Source organism: Notolepis coatsorum (assembly GCF_963971535.1).
Source record: "Notolepis coatsorum genome assembly, chromosome: 16".
Lineage (NCBI taxonomy): Eukaryota > Metazoa > Chordata > Actinopteri > Aulopiformes > Paralepididae > Notolepis > Notolepis coatsorum.
The window spans coordinates 104,815,425-104,834,465 of NC_140180.1; the positions used below are offsets into that span (position 1 = coordinate 104,815,425).

The following is a 19,041-nucleotide window of genomic DNA, read 5'->3' on the forward strand; positions in this document are numbered from 1 at the left end:
AATGCTGCTTCTAATATGGGGCTCAGTTCTTGTCTAAAAGTTTTGTAGAATTCAGAGGGGAATCCGTCGCTACCCGGTGACTTACTGTTCTTTGCTTTACTGATCGCATTCCCCACTTCCTGTTCTGTAATCTCTGTTTAATATTTCGTTCCTTCCCTATCGATGGTAGACCTAATTTTCTAAACATTTCTCTATCTCCTCTTCTCCTGCCGTTATCGGTTGTGCGTATAGTTTCTTATAGTATTCTTCAAATGTCTTCTCTATTTCAGCTGGTTCTCTTAGTATTTTGTTTGTGTTCGTGTCCCTTATTGTGTGTATTGTGTTCAGTTTTTGTTGTGTCTAGCTAAAAGTCTGGTCGCTCTCGGTCCTCCTTCATAGTATGTAGTGATGCACCGATGTGAAAATTGTGGCCGATACCGATAACCGATATTAATATTGCTGTTCTGGCTGATACCGATATTTACCAGTCGATATCTCTGTATAGAAAACACTTTTTTATGATAATTAAATAAAGAGCTATTTTCCAAAACGCATTTTTTTTTTTTTACTTTTGTAACTTATTTTCAGAAATGACTGATATTTTTAAACTATTTGCCAAAACATGTAAAAATGGAAGAAAAAAAAGATAAAACATTATTATTATTTTTTTTTGTATCTGCCCATATCGACCCTATCTTGATATCGGACCGATACCGATGTGTAAAAAAAAACTGCCATATCACCTGATATTATATCGGTGACCGATATATCGTGCATCACTAATAGTATGTCTGTTTCATGTACCTAGATTTCTTCTCTATTTCTGTCAGCTACATGTATATTACATCACTCGGTGCGAGTTTAAACCTGTTGTGTGTACAGAGGTTTATTTTTTTGAAAATCTCTTTGTCAAAAATACCTGTGATCATGTGGACTGGGCCTTACAGTGTAAAACAACTACAACACTACCCAGAATTCATTGTAATCCATGGCCCCCCTCTCTCTGGGGCAATTAACACCTAAAGCCCTTGGACTCCACTGTAGAGAATGGGGTGCATTCGAACCCAGATGGACTGTGGCAAACAAACTGGCATGGTTCTGATTGACCTGCAGAAAGCGTTTAATACTGTTGACCATCTGATCCTGCTTGAGAAGCTCAAAGCCTGTGGGATGGACGATGGGTCTGTGAGATGGTTCAGGTTGTACTTGACTGGGAGGACCCAGGTTGTGAACATAAATGGTGTCGCATCTTCATATAATGAAATAACATGTGGGGTGCCGCAAGGCAGCATCCTTGCTCCATTGCTCTTTTCACTATATGTTAATGACATGGTGTCTGCAGTATCCTGCAGACTCCTACTGTATGCTGATGACTCAGCACTTCTGGTGTCTGGAGACGACACAGCAGAAATTCAAGCCGGTCTACTGACACACTAATAAAAAAAAATATTTACATCTAAGACCATTTATATAAAAACTCTTGGGTGCCTAAGACTTTTGCACAGTACTGTGTTTTCTATCCACTTTAGCCAAACACACACACACACATATATATACACACTACTGTGAGAAAATAATAATCACACACAAAGGGATAATGGCTTATAGCAGACTTAATGATTTTAGAATATTTCAGATAATGAAATTAAATGTTTATATCATCAACTATCCAGTTAGTATTTATACTGTAATGTTTGGTTACTTTAAATCATTGAATGTAGAGAGAGAGCGAGAGAGAGAGCGAGCGCGCGAGAGAGCCAGCCCCCCCCCCCCCTTGGGTTTTGTTCTAGGTTTGCGTTTTGATCGTCTAAGGCAGCTGCCGTAGGTGATGATGTCACACTCGAATGTAAACAGGAAGAGTTTAACACACGGAGATGGAAACTGGATGATATAAAGAAACAAATAACCAATAAATATGAAGTTATGTTTAAACTTGTGTTGTCAAGCGTTGTCAATATAACCCACCCCCTTTCCTCACGAATGGAACTAGTGTTGTGGAGTCCGCTTTGAGCGTTTTCCAGGGTTAGCAGCTAATGCTAGTTAGCTTAGCATAGTCCTCATGGATAACTTGGTTAGCAGCTAACGTTAGCCTATTGCTCGTGTCAATTAAATTGCATGTCATTAAAGGTCCGCGCTGGTCTGTCTAATGAAATTACAATTGCATGTCATTTAAGGTCCGCGCTGGTCATGTGTCTATAATGAAATGAGAGGACAGCTCTGCGCAAAAGCAAGTCTCATCACAGCCGCAACGTGACAACATATACTCGATGTTCACAATATAGTAATTTACTACATCTCATGTAGAACAAGCCGCGATACATCGAGTATACTCGATATATCGCCCAGCCCTAATGTACGTACTGGTATAGTTGTGTTACAGTGTAAAGTAAACACAGGCTACAAACCAGCCAAAATAAGACCATACGATTGCTCCTAAATTTGCCACCTCGAACCCATATTGAGCCATGTCACTTCAATGAGGTGGGATGGCTCCCTGTGGAGCAGAGGGTCTCCTTTCTGAAACTGGGACATATGTATAAAATGTTAAATGGATCTGCCCCCAGTTATTTATGCTCTCGCATAAGTCAGGTTTTAATCGTTATTTCCTTTATTAGCTATATCCATCCAGCCTGATGTTATCATTGGGAATGGGTCTGAGCTTGCAAAAGGGCAAATACCACCGCCTACGCCTTCCAGCTGGTATTGCACTCTATTAGAAGTGTTAGAAGTGGTGTAGTTTCTTTTCTGGGACGATCCGAGCCGTGCGGGCTGGGTTTAAATTAGGGCTGGGCGATATAACGATAATTATTGCGATATATTTTAATAATCGATATCGGGAAAAAAATTTAGTGTGGTAACGTGAACGCGATATCTGCCATGCGAGACTAGGCGAGCAGGCTGTTGTCATCTGAAGTGTCCGCCTTTTTAACTCCTCCCCCGGCTGCACTCGTCTACTTTCAAGGCGAGCCGAAATCAATCTCGAACACGCCTAATATGTGACTTTGCATCTTCTAGGCCGACTTGGTGCGGCAGGTTACATTCCTCAGAAATCGTGAACATTTCTTGCATTTCAGATAATGGGTCAAAATAGAAATATTGCATTTTTTACTGCTTTGAAATGTTCTTTCTCTGATTCCTTATTTGCTAAACTTAAATACAACTTGTAAATGAGTTAATTATTGTTATTGTCCAACAGTATTGTGTCTCAATACTGTGGCAAAGACTACAAATGAGGGCTTTACGCTGGGTGTGGTCTGTCTGCGCCAGTGGCGTCGTTAGCCCTGGGCTTCCGGGGCTTTAGCCCCGGATGTTTTTCTCCTAGCCCCGGACATTAAAAAAAAAAAAAAAAAAATTGTTTACATTTTTTTTTTTTTTTTTTTACTTTTTTTTTTTTTTTTTTAGATGTCAGCATCCCCATTGTCTGTGCTGAATGTTTGTTAGTGTTTGGTATTTTTTTTGGTTTTAAGTACTTTTAATCCATTTTTAGTAAGTAGTTTTCATTTGATCCTATAATTTTTTCATTTACCGATTTGTGGACTTTTTTTTTGTTTCCTGAAAGGCGCCTTATAAATCAAATGCATTATTATTATTATTATTATTATCATCCAGGAGGGAAAAGACAATTTGGATAGTAGGGACTGCATCTCTGCCTGTCCTGACCAGGAAACACTTTGCAACTGTGATCTCCTCTGGCAATAGTTGGATATTGTAATGTGTGGCGAGGGGTTGCAGCAATTCCACTGAGAGAAACTGGTCTGAGGCTGGATAACATGCCTGTGTATGCCTCTCATAAGTTGTTATCCAACTCATGAGAACCTGCTCTCAAGCTCTGGATAGAACAGTCTCTGTCTCAGCTGATCTCCTGAGCTGAGGTCTGAGCTTGTGCCACAAGATGCCATTACATATGGCCTTTGTCCTGTCATACATGTCCACTGCCATCTCTGAGGTGCGATAACCTTTGAGTGTGTCCTGCACTGTGCTTTTAAATAGTACAGATAGGTATTGAAGATGTGCACTTTAACGCAGCAGCACCTGGAGCCATCCATACCCATGTCCAGTGTCCACTGACAAAGACATGCTCATGATACTGTGATAAACTATAATAAGCTTTAATCGAACCCTGGTTCATTTCCTCGGATAGTCCGGTTGGTTTGGGGTGGTCTGAAAGCTCATTCACTCTTGCAAGTGAACCCTGCATTTGAGATGTGAATGCAAAGTGGACCAAAGGCAGGAAAATACCCAAAAATCTAATATCTTTTTTTTTAAGCCTTTTATTTTCGATTGCTTAAGCATGATTTTTAAAACGGGGCCCGGTGTTTCAAAACACACAATTAGCACAACCACACACACAATTATCAGAACACCTCAGATCCTTTGCTAAATTAAACACTTGTCAAAACCATACACTAATTTAAAAAAACTACATTTTGTTACCATATGAAACACACGTTTTATATGACTTAATTCTGTTTGAACCAGTTACTCACACTGCTGTGCTTAACCTAAAACACATTTAGCAATTCTACTTCTCAGTGATTAGAGTACTGTAAGTGAAGTACGCAGAGAATGTGAAAATATACAATAAATTCACCAAACACTACACAATACCAATGCTGTAGACTGATGAAAATATAATTTATTTATTTACATATACCCAAATCAATGATGCAGACTGCTGAAAAAAAACATTTTCTCTCCATATACCCAAATCAATGATGCAGACTGATGAAAATATAAATTTTCTCTCCATATAACCAAATCAGTCAACATTTCAACATGGAGAATCACAACAAAACATGTCCCAGTTTTCATGCTACTATGTGCATAACACTGTAAGCTCAGCAAATATCAGACAAACATAAAATACTGTATCCAGAGTACAGAAAATACTAGACATTATCTCTTTGCCTAGCTGGATCTGGCAAGATAATTTTTTGCTCTGTGTATTGTTTTGCAAAAAGTGTGAGGCTGACATTGTGCTTATAGGGGTGCAAATCTGGGCCTATGTTTTGCTCCTTGAGTGTAAGGTTTTGATAATTGTGTAATACTTTTGATTTGAGTGTTTATGCAATTGAAGAAAACTGTAAAGACTAGAGATGAACTGTTTATTTCTTTTGTACATAGGCTGTGCATATGTTTGTTTGTTTGTTTATTTGCTTATGTGTATGATTCTTAACTGTTTTTATTTTGTTATTGGTGTATATGTGTGTATGTATGTACAGTATATGTATATATATGTGTATATATGTATATTTGTACTCCTGTTGGGGCCTCTTGGACCAGATCAATGTTTTATCTGGCTAAATAAAGGTTAAATAAATAAATAAGAAACTGATGATTTGGTCCTGTTAACTTTGAATTTTCTATGGGGACTGCCCAGATCCCTCTCATGGACATGGACCTCACTTTGAGAACCTCTAATGGTTCTAGTTCTTCAGTATTCATCTCTAATTACTCTAAAATTGCGTATTACTGTGTTAAAAAAAAAAAAAAAAAGGGGGGGGTGGGGGGGAAACCCCCCTCCACCCCCCTGGGCTGAAGCCCCCAATGTTTTCTAACCCTAAAAACGCCCCTGGTCTGCGCGTGTCATGCATTAATCACAGGTACTTAGCAAGGTGTTGAAAACACACACAAGGATAGCTCTTTCTTAATAGCAGAGAGAACAATGTTAACACACTTATCTTAACGTTATAAGTTATAGCTACTTAAGTTGTGACAAATGTCAGTGTCTATTACGCGTGTCGCACTGACTCCGAAACCTTCATCATAAAACGCGAGTCGGGTCGTATTGTCATTAAACAACATTAAAACACATTTAGAATGTCACAAATGTTATGAGCGCACGAATTTCGTTCGAGTGGATTTATTGCAACCTAATGCCATAAGAAAGTAAATTCATTCAATAGGGAAAATAACAAACAACTTAGGTATTATATTTCATCAGCATTTTCCATTGAGGCATTTCACGTTTAATGTTGGGTTTCATTTCAGCCATTGTTATGCTTTATTGTCATTAAACATCCACTTGTAAACAGCTGTCCTTATTTTAATGTTGCGCTTTGTTATTGCGTGGCTTAAATCCGCGGCAGTAAGCCAGATAAACAAATGTATTAACGCGCCTTTCAAGATGCGTTATTGGTCAGGACAGGCCGCCACGGCGGTGACGTCATTAAGTTGATGGCTATTGATGGATATAAACAGCGTTTTGACAGTGCTCTGCTGATAATTCACCGTGCATACTACAGCGTGGGACGTGGCTGATGCGTTAAACCGGTTTGGTGAATTCGGTGGACACTGCGCTGAGGAGAATAACACGCTGGCGACATTCTGTGATGATGAAGCCCAAGACATCACATGCCCAGCACCCGCCAAAGTATCAAGCAGCGGTTCAAAAAGACCACGGTGATCACTCTGGAGAGAGGCCATCAGAACATTGAACATTGACTTTGGCATGTCTATTTTATCATGCCTATTTTTTATCTGTTTATTATGTCTATTTTATTCGTTTATTAGTATTACTGCACAATCAAAGCGGGCATGGCCACCCGCATTTCACTGTATGCCCTGGTGTGTATGTGAATAAATCTTGAATTATTTTAAATGATAATAAAATCTTGAAACTTGATTTGTCTTGTTTACATCAGGGTCCCCCATTTTCAATTCATAATACATAATATACATACTAGGTCCTGGTCCACATAATACAGTATATAAATACTAGGTGGTCCTTATAATACATTTAGTCATTTTGCTGACTCTTTTATCCACTTTTAGACTTACACGGTCTGTACGACAAGTCATCAGGAAGGGCACAACATAGGGCTGGGCGATATGACCAAAAACGTTATTGCGATAAAATTATAAAATTATTTTCATATAATTCGATATCGATAATTATCGTCGATATAATGTCTGTCAAGTTTAATTAACTTCTTATGCTCCTGCGAATGTCTCAAGTCGAGTTGATGTCGTCATCAGTCCGCGCACGTTAGCAGTTAGCCGACAAGCGGAGTATCTCATGACAATAAATATGACACTAAAATACTCTCTTCCGCCACAATATATTGAAACGAACTGTATACCCCACACTACTATAAACGTGGCCTCAGAATTCAAAACACACACATACTCGGCACGTAAATATATAAAACAGTGCCGTGCAAGCTAGTTAGCCTAGCCAGCCTGTTGTATCTAAGCGTGTATTCCATGACAATGTGCTAAATATGACACTAAAATACTCTCTTCCGCCACAATATATTGAAACGACGTCCACTGTATACCCCCACTACTATAAACGTGGCCTCAGAATTCACGCCACACACATACTCGGCACGTAAATATATAAAACATCGCCGTGCAAGCTAATTAGCCTAGCAAGCCTTGTTGTTGAGTGATTCCTACCTCTGGGTCTCCTTCCCGGTCTACTTCGCTCTCGGCCATCTCCTTCACTGATTGGTTGTTAGCTGTTGTGCGTAAGCACGTCATCACGTAACGTTGGTTGTTGTTAGTGAGTGTGCTGAGCCGAGGCTGAACGGAGCCAAGCTTGGAAAATCGATATATCGAAACTTTGCGACCACGTTTCATGTTTATTTCGAGGAAATAATTTATTGCGATAGTTATCGTTATCGTTTTATCGCCCAGCCCTAGCACAACACAATGTTCATCAAAGTGTTGAGTGCTACAGTGTAGGTTAGTACTATATTAGGACAAGTATACATTATATAAATACTAGGTCCATATAGGCCTCATACTTGGAGATTGCTCATCACTGGGGCATGTCAGAGAAGACAGTGTAATGGCATAGAGTTGCACTCTGGTACACTACTGACATTAAAGACACTTATTAAATTAAAACAGACAATCCTTTCACTACCACACTACACTACAGAATGTTAACCTTTCACTACCACACTACAGAAGGTTAACCTTTCACTATCACACTACAGGAGGTTAACCTTTCACTACCACACTACAGAAGGTTAACCTTTCATTACCACACTAATTTAAATAAACTATCATGAAGTCTTTTCATTCATGGGTGTTGTGTTTACAGTGCCACAAGACAGACTCATTGTCATACCAAAATAGCCTGACTAGAACCCAGCAAGGTGTTAATTGTCCCCAGAGAGAGAGGGGGCCTCCTGGATTACAATGCATTCTGGGTAGGGTTGTAGTTTTTTAACATAATGTGATAATCACCATGATTCATAGGAAGTAGCTTGAAAGGTATCCCACCAAAATGTTCAAGTGATGGCTTATTTTGAAGGCATGAATCTGTACTTTCATAATATGTAAGATGTATTTGAAGATGGCTCAACAAGTCCCTAATGTCTACGGCTAGTCACATATCTCTTGTGTATGAAGATCATCATTTAAATATGTATTTAATGTTAAAATATTTCTTCTTTTCTATACCTGACATCGCTGCAAATGAGGGGAACTTTTTTCTAGTTAAAATAAAGGTTTGAAATTAAATGAATTAGGATAATTGGTATTCAAAACAGTGAAATAAGCAACCAACATTGCAAAAAAATAGATTTTACATTGTTAAACTATATACATTTTTTACAACCCAAAATGTTTGTATTACTCATGAACGGTTTATTTTGGATGACGAGCAAACAGTTAACATACAGCCCCTCTGATTACTGTGCAGTTTGTCAGGAGTTCAGTGCATGTGTGAAAGGGGCTTCAGTGTGTTTTGGGGGGGACAAGATCTTTTCCCCTCAATTTACTATGTGTGTGCATACATGTATATGTGTGTGCATGCGTGTATCTAGTAATTCATGCATGAAAATAATCTCTTAGTTACATCAAGATTGTGCCATGAAGTAGGGGTGGGCGATATGACGATATTAAATAAATATCGGGTACAGTTCATAAACGATACACTTTTTAAAACGTATCGTGGACATTGTGATGTTTCTCACAATCCCTCACATCAGTTTATAAGCCGCCGCGGTTGGGATTACTTACTTTGGCGCAGCGCTTGCCTTTACTCTCTCGTAGAAAAAAAAATGCACACACACTCGTCCCAATTTACGTCACGTACACACACATTCACGCACTTGCGCACACACACACACACACACCCAGAGAGGCGGCGCCACAGGTTTGTTTTGAGGAAACAGGGAACGGGGATACGAGAGGGTGAGAGAAGTGGAGAGAGTTTTGTGAGTTTAAACGTTAGCCCTACGTGTTTGATTCAGAAATGGTAGAGCCATATGAAAACCGTTTTATTTTTTTCCAAATTCCATTAATTTTTTTTCCAAATTCCGGTTTTTCCGTTTTAATATTTCAGAATTCTGTATTTTGCTTTGTACGCTGGCATTTTACCATCAGAAATAGTGTCTAATAAGTGGGAATGAATAAATGTCCACAATGTAATAAGATATAACAGTCCATTTAATAGGGCTGTCTTAAATAAGCTTCGAAGCTTCGTTCGATGGGCATGGGATTCGAATATGAAAATAAAATTTGATTATTAAAAAAAATAATAATAATAATTATATATATTTTTGCTAAATCAACTCTGCCTCTCTTTGTTAACTACAACAAGCAATGCTGTTTGTTACTTAAGATGAGGTCGGACTCGGCACTGACAGATTTGTGTTCATTGTGCTGCTTTTATAAAGCCTCAAATGACGGCTTACAATATTTCATGAAAGCAAAGTGTTTTGTTTGTCTAAGATTTAAAAAGGTTTAAACTTTACAGCACTGACAAAGTTGAACAAAGTGCTGTACAAGTCCCACAACATAAAAAAAAAGTAAAAAAAGAAAAAAAATTAATTAATTTTTATTTTTATAGTTGATTCCATTTTTATTGCTCAATTACGCGATTCCGTCCGCGATTCCGTGATCGCGGATTCCATATGGCTCTAAGAAACGGCAATGGAATATGGAGGCGCAGAGGTGGATGAACTGGTAGTACCCTCGCGTTCTAACCGTTAGCATTGCGGCTAGCGTAAATGAGCTAATAAGGCACTGGATTCATACAGTAGCTTGATAGCTATAGCGTCAAAATCCTCTGTGTGTGTCGCGTTGAAGCTGATGTCACGGCGCCCCAGCTACACTAGCGGGGGGGGGGGGGGTACCGTCTTTATATCAATCTATGGGGGGTACTACCGAGTCGACATAAGCAGCATATGAGAATACTTCATAATGTTTCATGCAATTAAAAAGTAAATATATATATGATGATGATGCACACACACCTTTACAGTGTTTTGTTTACCAGTAGGATGTTATAACATTGCTGATAATAAAAATCATACGCTTAAGCTATCAAGTCTCCCGTGATTTTATATTACTATTAAAAGTATAGGTGGACCATTCCTCGGTTACATGATTATTATTTTCTCACAGTAGTGTGTGTGTATTTTTGGCTAAAGTGGATAGAAAACTACTGTGCAAAAGTCTTAGCCACCCAAGAGTTTTTATATAAATTGTCTTAGATGTTAATGAAAAAAAATCTGTATTAGTGTATCAGTAGACTACTCTTTTTGATTTTTAGAAATGTTTAATACAATTATTTTTGAAAGCATCTTCATGGTTTAATGCAGACATGTATATGTTGCAGGGACTATTTTAATCGCCATGTTGGCATGACTGTATGCTTCAAAGGGTTAAATCAAGCATCTTTAACCTGTTCCACCCGTGCGGTCCATCGGCGGACCGCAAATGACATCTGGTCATAAATCAATCTTTTTTTATATGTTGTATAAAAGTAGCGATTTTTTTTCAAACGTATTCAAGTATTAACATCACTAACATGTCACAACAGCATGTAGAATGTATATTATCATCAATACGTTAGTTTAGCAATAGGTTAAACGTGTCATTAGATAGATTTAACTTTTCGATTTGATCAAGTCTAGTCGCGAGGGCGACCACTGATAAAAATAAAAAAGCTACTGTACTACTGAAAGATAATATATGTATATATAAATGTGCGAATTGGCTATAATAAGGTAATTTATAAGCCTCCTATTCTATATTCTATAATAATATTTCAAATTGCATTGGTCCGGATGGGAGAATTCAGTACTGTATCTACAGAACCTTCTGTTTAATCATCTTCCCTTTATTAATTTCCTTCGATTTTTTGTACACATGATCTCAAGAAGGTACTTAACGATATCAGTGGCAGTTTCTAATGTTTGGTCATTATTAGCATGGTGTTATTCACTGTCAAAGATGCAAAGAAAAATCATAATTCATATTCTCCTTTGTTTCATCACAATTTAAGCAAGCCTAGTAATAGACACAATATTTCTGACACTGAATACATTCCCTGAGGTCCATAGATGTCACTAGATACCAAGCATATGCAAATGGGCCTTGTAGAAGTGGAGCAATATTCCATTTACCTAGGTATATATTTTAGGTGGATTTTCAGATAATATTCCACGGGTGGAAGAGGTTATGGGCTTTAGAGGAAATGTCAAAATATCGTGATGTACATCGTGTATCGTGACATAGCCAAAAAATATCGTGATATCATTTAGAGGCCGTATCGCCCAGCCCTACCATGAAGGCAGTGTTATGTTTATATGTGACCAGGTATGGACGTCAGGGTCATGTTGAGGGATCTTCAAATATATATATCTTATTACATATGTGACCAGCCATAGACAGTAGGGACTTGTTGAGGCATCTTCAAATTATTATTTTTCTTTTTAACATATTATGAAAGTACAGATTCATACCTTCAAAATAAGCCATCACTTGAACATTTTGGTGGGATACTTTTCAAGCTACTTCCTATGAATCATGGTGATATCACAAAACGTATTCTGAGAAGATTGCCTTCACAGTTTTACACAAAAAAACGACAACCCTACCCAGAATGCATTGTAATCCATGCCCCCCCTCTCTCTGGGGGCAATTAACACCTGGCTGCGTTCTAGTCAGGCTCTTTTGTTATGACAATGACTGTCTTGTGGCACTGCAAACACACACCCATAGAAGGAAAAGTCATGATAGTTTATTTAAAATTGTGTGTGGTAATGAAAGGTTAACCTGTAGTGTGGTAGTGAAAAGTTAACCTTCTGTGTGTGTGGTAGTGAAAGGTTAACCTTCTGTAGTGTGGTTGTGAAAGGTTAACCTTCTGTAGTGTGGTAGTGAAAGGTTAACCTTCTGTAGTGTGGTAGGTGAAAGGATTGTGTCTGTTTTAATTTAATACGTGGTCTTAAAATGTCAGTAGTGTACCAGAGCAGACTATATTTTTAAGAATGAGGTTGAAGAGGTTGGATTTCAGTGTGCCCCAGTTAGCTTGTACAGACAGATGCTTGACCCTGTTGACTTTGCATTCGTTTGTGGTGAACTATCCAGAGCTAGTATGAGGAACAGCATGGGTTGTGGCAAGAAATTATATTATATTTCCCTGCTATGTAAGTGCAACTCTATGCCATTACACTGTCTTCTATGACATGCCCCAGTGTTGAGCAATCTCCAAGTATTAGGCCTATATGGACCTAGTATTTATATAATGTATTATATACACTTGTCCTACTAACCTACACTGTAGCACTCAACACTTTGATGAACATTGTGTCGTGGAAATATATTATCATGTTCTTATAGATCTGTGTTGAGATATCATGTTATACAGCTTGACTCTCAGTATGACCAGGTTGACTGGTTAATGTGTGTATGTCTCTCTAAGAAGACTCCAAGGGACTGACATCTCGCCAGCCATAACTTCTTTGTTGTTGTTCCCACTGACTGAGAACCATTTTTGTTTACCTTCGTCATCATATCTGATATATTATGTTATGTCTGACAACTGTGTATTTAACATATGTCTGAAACAGCGTTCTGGGTCAGTCTATGGCCAGACGCTAGTGGGTTAACATATTGTCTCTGACTATAGACTGTCCTTTCATTGTGGCCACGGTGAAATAAACGCTCTTCTTATTATTAATAATGACTCAGAATGATTTGTAAACGGCTCATCGTTTAGTCCTTTAATATTTCCCATTACAGATGGCGACGAGTGAAATTATGGGATATTTTTTTTAACTAGTTTATTAGATTTTAAAGCGATGGGAGTCGAGGTGGCAGCGTAACGGGCTCTGCAGACAGGGTGAATCTTGGGTTTCCAGGGAAGCGCTTCCCTGTCTCAAACTCCTCCGCGCATTGGGGGGGGGAGAGAACCAGCTGCGCCGTCCGTTTGGCTGTCACCTCCGGCTTGAACCTTGGGAACGCGTGGGGAACATTCGGTGAGCTGTTGGCATTCTGTTTAAAGCGGTTTTGCATCTATAAAGTAGTTAGGTTACGATTGGATTAGGGCGTCTAGGTTGACCAGACAGCGAATGACACAGAGTGGTGATTGCCGACGAGCAGTCCAGGGGAGAAATAATATCTCTTGCCTCAAATCCTCAGAGGGAAAGAAAACAAGGAGAAGGGGGATGCCTGTCTACGACTGTCTTGTCAACTCTGACAAATAAACCTATGGGGATGCGAGTGGGAGTTTGAAGTTATTTTTGGGGTTCTGGGTCTAGAGGGTGTCTAACATTAGAACATAGTTTTTCTTTGTGTGTGTAACCCTCTTGTTTTCCTCTGATCACTTGGATTTAAAGGGTACGTTCTGGTAATTAGCGAGAATTACATTTGTATCCGATAAGGTAGGCGTGTGCAAAATGTACTGTGAGCATGTTGGGAATTACAGGAGTTCATGCAATAAGTCCCACTATTTAGACAAGGCGTGGGTTATCTTTTAGGCACTGATTCTGTTTTTTTGGGGGGGTTTTTCACAAGGAGGCGGGAAGTGAGTCCGTGCGTGGGGAATACCAAGAGGAGAGACAGGTGCTGTGTTGTGTGATTAGTTTCTACCACCTATCTGGTCAAACTGCAGTTTTTCTGAAAAGAAATAGGATAGGGCGTTGTTAATACGCTGTTTCACAGAGCTTTTTTTTCCCCGAGTGCTTAGAGGAAACAAATTTTTTGGGGGCCATATATTTTATTTTTGTTTTGTTTTGTTTTTGTCTGTTAAGAAAAAGGAAGCGTGTTAAGGAATGGAGGATGTGGACAATTTAGAGGAGCAGGGAGCAGCCTGTGGGGGTGTGAGGGAAGAAGCTAACACTTTGTTCTCTTTCTCTTCTCCCACAGCGGTGTGCCCAGGGATTGGGTCCGGGCTCGGTGCCTTTCCGTGTGCGTCACCGGCTGTCCCGCCGCGTCAACGGCCTCGCCGACGACCATCAACTCCGGTGCGAGGAGACAGGCCTCATATACCACCACCCGCAACGGTCTGGCCTGTGTCAACGGCCACACACAGGGCTGGATCAATAACAGCAGATGAATTGGCCAGGCAATTAGAGATGCTGAGGCTGCATGCTCAGGAGCTGACGGAGCGGTCACAATTGTCGCTGATAACAACGGTCGGACAATCACAGTTAGCCCTGGTGAGAACTGTCTCATAGCTTGGGCAGAGCGTCCCGAGGGGCATCCCGAGAAAGAGGCAGCGCAAACCTGCTGGTGTTTGTTTTATATGCGGCCAGGACGGTCATTGGCATAAGGATTGTGCCTATAGGGGAGAATTTGAGAGGAAAAAGGCACAATGGCGTGCAGAGTTGCGAGGCGGGACGGAGCCCTCAGCGCATTGACTGGACGCACGGCGGGGAGGCATCGACCGGGAGGACATGGCGTGGCAGGCAGAGTATAGCGCACACACATGCTTACATGCACGCACGCTATGAAAATATATCATATCATGCACGCTATATATATCATCACGGGTTGAACGGTGGAGGAAATAGCATCTAAAGGTGCCAGGTCAGAGAGGTAGAAATGTGTTTGCCTTAGCATGGTGATGGTGGTGGTTTGAACGGTGAAGGAAGCAGTCTAGTGGCTGGCAGCTCACTGCCAGCGAGAGAATGTTTACATTCCTAGCTAGAACATCATTCGATATAAACAAACGCTCTTCTGAGAAAGAGTAGCCATTGGATTATGAGCGAGACAAGATGGCCGCAAGGAGAGAGCAGGAGGATGAGACACAGAGAAAATTGTTGCGATATACAGCAGAGTGGCACGTTTTTGTTTTGAAACCCGAGGGTTATCTTTAGACAAACAAAAAAAACGGTGCCGTTTGAGCGGTGAAAAATATGTAGAGCTTCTGAGCTGTCAAGGGCTAATAGCAGGACACTGCAACAAGGACAGGCAGTGGAAGAGGTACATGCGCTAAAACAGTCAGGAGAGTGGGAAAAAGACAGCGAGGTTGACTGCATGTTTTGTGGGAAAGCACATGGGAGGAACAAGAAAAATGCCCAGCTTTTGGGAAAAAGTGTAAAAAGCGTGGGAGAGAAAATCACTTTGCGGCTAAATGCAAATCAAAACAGGAGAGCAGCAAGAAGACTAGGAAAATGCATGCAGTAACAGAACAGATAATAGGCTAATGTGTGTGGTACAGAGAAAAGGGTTTTAAATTCATAATTCTTCATTTAAGTTCAAGTTTTATTAAGGTACATGTACATTACAGTGAAATGCTTGGTTCTGTGTGAGCCTTCTGAGAGTGTGCTTCATGCCGTAAAGGAAGTCCAAACACTGCAAAATATACTATATATACAAACTAAGTACAAAATGCTAAAAATTAAGGCCTTAAAAGATATTAAATTTAATTTGCACAGGTATTAAATTTTTTGGGGGGGCAGCCCGGCTGTCAGGAGATTAAATAATATTATTATTAATATTATAAATAAATGTATGAAATGTTTTTGTATTCAAGTTGTTGTTTTTTGCGGTGCTACTCGGAGCTTGGTGCCTCTGGCGAGAGCTTGTATGGAACACATACCAATTTAGTGCAGCTGCCAGTTGACAACTAGCACGGCTGAATGTTTACATTCCAATGTAAGACAAAACAAAGATAGCACAGGGCACAGAGGCTGAGCGCAATGGAGGTTTTGACAGGGAATGAAACGTTTTAATGGTGTGAAAGGTTATAAACAGTTGTCATGGCAGCGGCACCTAGTAACCAGAAGAGGGGCGGGGTCTGTCGTTGCTATGGCGAGGTGAGTAAATAGGGGACAGTGCAGAGAGGCAGATTGTTTGTTTTGAAGACCGTGTTAGCAGGGCAGAATGTTTACATTCCTAGCCAGAACATCAACAAACTGATAAGATAGGCAACGGGCACAGAGAGAGGGAGCACGGGCCGTTTGTTTGAGAGAATAGCCATTAGGCACAGAGACAGATGAGATGAGGGGAAATGTCAACAAAACTTGAGCAGACAAGATGGCCGCTGTGAGCCACGAGGAGATAGGAACAGGGACCAGAGTGACACGTCAGCTAGAGTACTCTAGACTGAGTTTGGCTGCCATCTAGGGGGGACAGTGGGATAATGCAGGCACAACTTCTGTGGTGCATATTCACATTGTGGTTGTAGTGTGTTGTCACTAATTGGTGGTTTGATTGACACACTGTTTCTTCCTGTTTTTGTTTTCCATGTTATTAAAATGGCTGCCCTTGTAATTGACACAGGTGTAGTGATGAGGCACCACACCCTACAAAGCAGAGCAGAGTGCAGGCTGCAGAGTCTCCCATTTTCACAAGAGATGTCAGCTCACCAGAGTCTCATCTGCTCTCACTGCTTCTATTTTTTGCTGTTTGTTCTATTTTGGCCTAGGTGCCTTAGTTTTGTTATTGACCTTTGGAGTCTGGAACACCCAGCTCTCACCCTTTTGTCCATTTAAATAGCTGTTCCAATAGATATTGTTATTTTTGATAAACTCCTCTCTTATCCTGTGTCCACCACTTTGCATTCAAGGCCTACACGAGCCATACTTTAGGCTTGAATGTAACATGGGGGCTCTAGCGGGTCTTCAAACAGGTGAGTATGCTCTTAATTTATAATTTGATTTGACCACTTATATGCTGTTTAAATATTTAGTTTAGTGGACACCACAAGTAGGTACTTTCATTGTTTTCTGGCTGTGTTTAGCTTCCTGTGTACCACGTAACCCTGGGGCAGTCATTGAAGGGATTAGTACGATATACTTGTCTTGTACTATACAATATACTTGACGGGTCGATATGATCTTTGGCTGGTAGCAGGTGTGGTTGAAGAAGGCTAGGTCTACAATGCATTAGCTTTCAGTATAGGTAGGTTAGGGGGCAGGAGAATATAATTAGTGTTAGGACCTGATGTAAGTATTTTTGTTAGATCAGACATGTGGTGGGCCTAGCAGTCCTTCTTTGGCTGCAGTGTAGGTTTTAGAAGCTATTTGTGAGTCATATCAGATTGTAAGGAGCACCTGTTTGAATTGTTTGGATTTGTTTGTTTGAGTTTGTTTATTAGATGTTGCTTGAGGGTAACACAGGAGGTTTTGCCTCACTTTGTTTGTGTTGCTGGAGAGTGTTTGTTCCATTATTTTTGGGATAAATGTCTACATATATATATATGTGACTTCACAGGGTTAGTCTTGTGGGTGGTATGCATTACACAATACAATACACACATGTACAGATGCGGTTACTGTAGCCTGCATGTATGTTTAGTCTCAATATGGGTACGTCCCAGATGCATCAGAGGGGAGTGGGCTTCAATATTATATATAGTTTTTTTTTTTTGGCCAACGAGACTGTAAAATGTTACCGGACAGATTTTTATTTTTATTTCTTTCTCTCTCTTCTTTTCCTTTTGTGAGTCTCTCGCTGGGCGTGTCTCTCTTCAGTCTCCTGTGCGGTCCAAGTACCCCGTCTCTGCCCGAGAAGAGGACACACAGCTATGGGGCGCAGAGGACCACTGATAAGTGCTGGCCCAGCTATTCTACTGAACCGGGGTTCTGCTCTGCAGTTACAGCTATGACACTGGACAGTTCTCCGTGACCATCAGCCGAGACAAAGATCTGTGAGACGGTTTCCAGCAGACCTGTTCCGTCAGGGGCACAACCTAGAACCTGACCGGGGAACCGACTACAGCTGATTACGGGGAAAGTAAGCTGTCCCAGTCTACTGCAGGACTAGGCCTATCGGCTGGTGAAAGCGTACACCCAGCTGATGGGACGCTAAGGACATCAACTGACAGCCAGCCTGATATTATGGGTGGTCCAGAGATAGAGATCTAAGAGGCGGCTTCCATCATGCTTTCGACCAGACTCAGTGGGCATGAACTGATGACAAGGATCTAAGCCAGCCGGTCTTGCATCGGAGCCATGGGCTGCGGAGGAGGGGGTGTTTGGACCATCGGCCGGGGGAAGGAGGAGAGACCGTTCCGGGATTCGTCACAGATGATAAATGAGGCAAGTTTGAACCAAAACACATACAGATATTACGGTATCATCCTAAGAGATATTAGGTAATAATGTACTGAGCTTGGTTCAGAATGGAGATGTTTTTTAATATGCTGTACGTTGCAATGGTAAACTTGAGTTATGTGTGACTTCCCTGAGATTATATTTTCATTCTTTGTGAAGAGTCTGCAAATTTTGTTTTTGTTTCTTGCTGTTAATCTGTTTTCGCTAAAGAGTTTTGTGAGAATGTTTTTGTTTTGAATAAGGGGACATTATCTTTTTCGCGAAATACTCTCCTGTTTTTTTTTGTGATTTCTATTTTTCAGCTTGGTGATTAGAGGGAATATGGTGCAGCTGTTCCGGCCTTGACAAAACCAGAGGCTGGACTGTACTATTGAGTCCTCCGACCACGTCTGGACATTTGCAAAGAGACGCTAATGATGGTTGGCTGTTATGGCAACTTCTCTTTTGCACGTGACACGGGGTCTATGCAGAGGACCTTTTGTTTTTTAGATAATAAAAATAGTTTATGCTGAGTTGTTATAATTTGTGTTATTTTTGGTTTAATGATGATAATATTTTTTGTTGTCTTTATGAAGTGATAATGATTGTGATTAATTATCAGACGGGGGAACTGTCGTGGAAATATATTATCATGTTCTTATAGATCTGTGTTGAGATATCATGTTATACAGCTTGACTCTCAGTATGACCAGGTTGACTGGTTAATGTGTGTATGTCTCTTTAAGAAGACTCCAAGGGACTGACATCTCGCCAGCCATAACTTCTTTGTTGTTGTTCCCACTGACTGAGAACCATTTTTGTTTACCTTCGTCAT

General features: G+C 40.4%; 1 protein-coding gene across 1 annotated transcript in view; it reads left to right on the forward strand.

Moving 5' to 3' along the window:
- LOC311243073 (Y-box-binding protein 1-like) overlaps nucleotides 1-17,799 on the forward strand; it is a gene marked incomplete at its 3' end in the record, with an annotated part of 77,368 nt that extends 59,569 nt beyond the window's left edge. The window contains exons 2-3 of the mRNA XM_084332144.1: nucleotides 14,092-14,228; nucleotides 17,646-17,799. Of these exons, the coding sequence (XP_084188270.1) occupies nucleotides 14,092-14,228; nucleotides 17,646-17,799 (291 nt within the window). The remainder of the gene's footprint in view (nucleotides 1-14,091; nucleotides 14,229-17,645) is intronic.
- Between the last annotated feature and the right edge of the window lie 1,242 nt (nucleotides 17,800-19,041).